The 6,141-nt window shown below is 36.3% G+C and overlaps 1 protein-coding gene across 1 annotated transcript; it reads right to left on the minus strand.

The window, feature by feature from the left end:
• Window positions 1-181: 181 nt before the first annotated feature.
• On the minus strand, window positions 182-568 carry LOC111373411 (uncharacterized mitochondrial protein AtMg00810-like). Its single transcript, XM_022995952.1, has one exon. It carries the CDS (start codon window positions 566-568, stop codon window positions 182-184), a length of 387 nt encoding a protein of 128 aa, XP_022851720.1.
• Between the last annotated feature and the right edge of the window lie 5,573 nt (window positions 569-6,141).

Consider the following 6,141-nt stretch of genomic DNA (forward strand, 5'->3'; position numbering starts at 1 on the left):
GAACAAGATTTTTGGACAATGCAATTGTTGACTTGTTGCCACAAAAAATCACCATTGCTCCACCATTATCTTGCTTCAAGTCTCCCATAATTCTTCTTAGCTAAACAGCTTGACATGATGTAGTTGTTGCAGCTGTATACTGTGTTACTGTGCTTGAAAGAGCAACACTATGTTGTTTTTTTTAGGACCATGAAACAATACCTGATCCTAAACTAATCATATAACCTGTAGTACTTTTTCTATCGTCTGTACAAGAAGCCCAATCACTGTCAATAAAAGCAATGAGTTTATTTGAGTTGCTTCTTAAATAGCTGATGCCAAAATATAAAGTTCCTTGAACATAACGAAGAATTCTCTTAGCTGCTCCCAAATGAAGCTTGCTTGGACTGTGCATGAACCTGGAAATAAGACTTACAGCAAATGTAATATTGGGCCTTGTATTAGTGAGATACATGAGACTTCCCACAACACTTCTAAAATTCTTCTCATCAACCTTCTTAGCTCCATCACTTAAAGTGAACTTCTCATTTGCATTTAGTGGAGTCTTTGTCGTCTTGCAATTTTCCATTCCAAATTTTTTCATTAAGTCATTAGCATATTTTTTCTAACAGATGAAAATACCATGTGAATCTTGCACCACTTCAATTCCCAAAAAATAATGCAAGGAACCCAAGTCAGACATATCAAAGTTTTGCATCATGGACTTCTTAAATGCTTCCACCATTTGTAATGAACTTCCAGTATAAACCATCTCATTAACGTATAAGCACACAGCCAAGAAATCAACATTATAACTTTTAACATAGAGGTTAGGCTTATTGGCACTTTTTTGTAAAATTGTTCTTAGCAAAATATGAGTCAATTTTGCTATACTAGGCCCGTGGAGCTTGTTTGAGCCCGTAGAGCGCCTTATGTAATTTGTATACATTCTGTTCTGGATCTTTTAACACAAATCGTTGGGGTTGTTCAGTGTATACATCTTCCACCAAATCACCATTAAGAAAAGCAGATTTTATATCCAGTTGATAACCAATCCATCCTTTATTGGCTGCCAACGCCAAAAGTGTTATAATTGTATCAAAATGAACAACTGGAGCAAAAATTTTGGTGAAATCAATACCTGCAACTTGAGCATATCCCTTAGCCACCAACCGTGCTTTGTACCTTTGCAACGAACTATCCGAGTTAAGTTTAGACTTGTAAAACCATTTTAGGCTGATAGCTTCCTTTCCTTCTAGGAAATCCATCAAGGTTCGTGTCTTGTTCTTCTCAATTTTTTTAATCTCTTCATTCATTGCAATATGCCATTCTTCTTTCTTTATTGTATCTTCAAAACTAGGCTCCGTGGTAATAGAAGCATAGTCACATGACTCATAAATTTCAGCAAGACTTCTTATTCTTCTTGGTGTTGATTCTGGGGATGATAAAGGAGATTCTTGTAGGTTATTTGATTCTGAGTTAGCTACATCCACTACATGTGTAGGCTGAAAAGGAACATCTTCCCAAATCCAAGCATTATTTTCATTGAAAATTACATCACAGCTTGTAATTAACATTTCTGAAATAGGATCATAAAGCCTATAGCCTTTAATTTCTTTACTATATCCCACAAAAATACATTTGATGCTTTTGTCATCCAATTTCCTTCTCAATTCAGTAGGCACAAAAGCATAGGCAGCACAGACAAATGTCTTTAAGTGACTTACAATAGGTTTGTATTCATACCGAGCTTCATAAGGAATCATTTCTTCAACCGTTTGAGTTGGAAATCTATTGACTAGGTATGCTGCAACTCTGATAGCTTTTGCCCAGAATTTGTTAGGGAGGTTTTTTTCTTTCAACATACTTCTAGTAGCTTCAACTATGATTCTATTTTTTTGCTCGGCGACTCCATTTTTCTGTGGAGTATAGCTTGCTGTAAGTTGCCTTTGGATGCCAGTATAGCTGCAAAAATTATCAAATTCTATGGAAGTGAACTCGCCTCACGATCGGTGTGTAGTGTCAATAAAGGTTCCTTTTCAACCATTGTTTTGAATTGTTTGAAACATTCAAAAACTTCTGACTTCTCTTTGAAAAAATACACCCATGTCATTCTTGAGAAATCATAAACAAAAATCAGGAAGAACTTACTTCCACTCAAAGAGAGTGTTTGCATTGGCCCACAAACAACTACATGCACCAACATCAACGGCTTTGGAGCTCTCCACAATTTTCCTCTGGGAAATGTCTTTAAAGAATGCTTTCCAAAAATATAGGCTTCACAATTTTGCCTTTCATCTCTAATCATGGAAAGACCCTTCACCATATTCTTTTTGCATAACAAGGTTAGTTCTCTAAAGTTAAGGTGACCAAATCTTTGATGCCAAAGAAAAGAATCATTAGTAGCTGTAGCAAAGGCATTGATAGGAACTTCTAAAAACATAGTAGGAAACATCTTATCTTCTCCCATTTTAGCTGAATAGATTAGTTGCATGCTCGTTTTATCAAATATCAAGCATTCATCAGCATCAAACACAACATAATAGCCCTTTTCCAGTAACTGACCAACACTAATCAAGTTATGAGGTAATCAATGTACATACATAACATCATGCAACAGTTTCTTTCCAAACTTTGACATCACAGCAATTGTACCCATTCCACATACCTGAATTTGATTGTTGTTGCCCATCCTAACTTTTGTCTTTATGGATTCATCAATCTCCACAAAGAATTGTTTGTTGCTAGTCAAGATACCAAAAATTCTCATACTTATCACCATGAGCAGATATGTCAGCAAGAAACAAATTTTCATCAGAACCTTTTTTTTGTCTTCCTGGGAATTGGTATTGTTTGTAGTCTTTAGAAAACAATTTTTCTTAATATGACCATATTCTTTGCAATAATAGCATTTGGGAGGAATTTTCGTTTGGCAATACTTCTCTTTATACCAACAGTTTTTATCCTCATGGTTTGATCTTCCACAATATGAGCAAGAATTGGAATTGTTACCTCCATTTGAGTTCCTTTGTTGACAATTACTCCTGCCTCTACCTCTGCCTCTTCCTCTTCCACGAGATGATCTCCCACAAGCTCGACTAGAGTTCCATCAACTTCACTCATCTAATTTCTTCTTCAAATCAAGTTTTGATTGAAAGGCTTGCTGAATAGGGGTCTCTACCATTCTATTAATGTGCTGCTCATGTGTTTGAAGTGACCCCATTAATTCATTCAGAGAATAATTGGATAGATCCTTTGATTCTTCTATTGCAGCAACAACATGGTCAAATTTGGGAGGAAGGCATCGTAAAACTCTCTGAACAACCTTTTGGTCTATCAATTCTTCTCCGAGAGATTTAATCTGATTCACCACTGAGTAAACTCTTGAAAAGAATTCTTGAACTGATTCTGATGGCTTCATCTGCAAATTCTTGAATTCACGATGCATGGTTTACAACTTCACAGTAACCACTTTGTTTAATCCTTGATACTCCTTTTCAAGTAAGTCCCATGCTTCTTTCTATGTTGTGGCAACCATAACTCATGGAAAAATGGCATTATCTAGTGCTTGCTGAATTAAGACTAGAGGTTTAGCATCCTTCTTTTACTTTTCTTTCAACTCATTACGTTGAGCAGCAGTTAGCCTCTCTACATCTGCAAGATCATCAAAATCATTGTCAACCAGGTCCCATAAATCGTAGGATAAAAATAGAGTCCTCATCTTGATATGCCAAAACTGGTAGTTAATTCCAGTAAAGACGGGGATATTGTGAGATAAGTTTGGTGTGACACTAGTAGAAATCATTTACAAGTGGATGTGTTTGATCACTCACAACTTTAATTCTCTGAACCTACTTTGATACCAGATTTGATAGTGTAGAAATCTCAGTAAAAAGAATACAAGAAAATATTATGAAGAGAATTCTTTATTGACTGAAATTCTGCCTCTGTTTCAAGACTCCAAGTGTTTAAATAGGCATTCAACACTTCGCAGTTAAAAAAACGTGGCCACTGCTCCATAATATTTCTACCAAACTTATTGAGACATAACAACAAATACTTAGTGCGCATGAACTGTATAGAACAGATTATCCTCAAATCTAGAACATAAAGACTCAACTTATTTCCTAAATAATAGCAACAAAAAAATAACAAGTCAAAACGAAACCCCGAATTTGAATTAATTCCCAACATAAGGTCCGTGAAGCTGAGGGGATCTTTTGCTCCTTTAATCCAAATTTTCATTATACCGAAATTCAGATTATTTCTTATAAGTTAATGTCCTTGTTTCCTTGCTTTAATAGTCGCTTCTTATCACTTTTTTTTTTGAAAAAAATAATTTGTGTGTTTCCTTTACAGTGCAAATTGACTTGGGCGCGAAGGATCCAAGTGCTTTAAAAGGGTACCTTTGCAGGTGGTTGAGGCTTAGTCTAATTGACCCTGTTATAGACCTCTGCCATTGGACTTTAAGGCCTTTATTGTAAAATATGCATCTTCTTCTTCTCTAGGTGTAGTTAGGGGTCCTAAAATAGGAAATCCCATCCTCAATCTGTGTCTATTCTTAATTCTAAAGGATCCTATTCACCTAGGAGTCCTATCCCACGTTTTAGGTCTTTATTTCTTCCTTGCCACAAGGATACATTAGAAATGTTTTGTCAATGTTTTTACTTTATATTCCATAAAGTGGAGGTTTTTTTTTTTCCCTATTTCAAATTGCCTTGGGAGGAGCTGTTGGAAGAACTTATCCCTACTGAGAGGGAAAAATGATTAACGCTCATCTTCAATGTGCTATAGTCCTATCTCAAGATCAATAGGCTGATTATGAAGCTTGCACCTCCAAGGTGGATTGTTTCGGGAAGAAGTTAGTTCATTAATGAAGAAGTGTAACTCTCTTCAAAGAAAGTCGAAGAAGGTTAAGAGAGAGAGGAATAGGTATAAGGAGATGAGTGAGGGTGTTAAAGCTTTTGCAGTAAATGAAGCTTCCTTAATGGATGATGCCAAGAAAATTTCTTCAGAATTAAATTTGGTGAATGAGAAGCGCGCAACCTGCATTTCAACGACTAAGTGTGATGCTTCGCATCTTAAAAAAGAGTTCCAAATGACCAAGTATAAGCCTAAAGCTGCCTTTGAGGAACTAATTAATATAGGGAATGAGATTACACCTCTTCGTGACAAACTGAGAAATAATGAGACGGAATTGCCTATTGCGAAGTCTAACCATCTTGGAGCCACTGTTCACAAAGCGATGTTAGCTAAGGGTGCTATGCCGGTTGGGGAAAACAAACTGCTTGGAATTATTAGAAGCTTTCACCCCGAATGAAATCTAGACATTTTTGAAAGCTCATGAAGACTATGTGCGCTTGCGTTGTTTTTCATTTGTTACTTTAGGCAAGCTTCACGTAGATGCATTTTATCAACATCAAAATATATCGTTCATATGCTGGTTTCTCATTTCAACTATGTGGATTTTTAAATGAAACTTTATTAAATCGTATAGTAACATTAGGATGGTATAGATTATTATTCATTCTCCAGCCATAAGTTTTTATTTGTGTATGCTTCGTGTGCTATTACAATGATATCATGATATTTAAAGGTAAATGGATGTGGTCTCGTCCCCTTTTGATAATGAGTTCCTTTGGGTGAAAATCAGTCCTCATATTTCTTTGGCAGAATAGACCTTACCTTTAGTTGAGATTTCTTTTGGTAGGATAGACATTTCATTTTAACTAAGCTTCTTTTAGTCGAGTTAAACTTGCTAATATGATCCAGGGTTCGAAGGTCGAGAATTCAAGTCCAAGCCTCTGACTTGTTGATAGTCGAAGCTGGTTTGATGACTCGATTGAGGCCGAAGAAGGTAAGTCAGGCGATGGAATGATGGTTCGATCAACAATTGAAGAAACATCGATCTTGGAGCAAAAAGGAACAAGTTCGGTGTCCTAGTGGTTGAACTTGATTCAAGTCCAGAACGAAGTTGACAACGTGCCGGACTTCTACTCGCTCGAGCGAGAAAAGTAGAACCATTTTTGCTCGCTTTTTGCTGGGGCTTCGCTCAAGCAAAATTGACGTTGCTCACTTTTCGCTTGACATCGCTCGAGGGACAGTTAATTCCATATTTTTATTCTTTTATGTGTTTTTCCTTATTTTTGCTAGAATTTTATT

Source organism: Olea europaea, unplaced genomic scaffold, assembly GCF_002742605.1.
Source record: "Olea europaea var. sylvestris unplaced genomic scaffold, O_europaea_v1 scaffold1126, whole genome shotgun sequence".
Lineage (NCBI taxonomy): Eukaryota > Viridiplantae > Streptophyta > Magnoliopsida > Lamiales > Oleaceae > Olea > Olea europaea.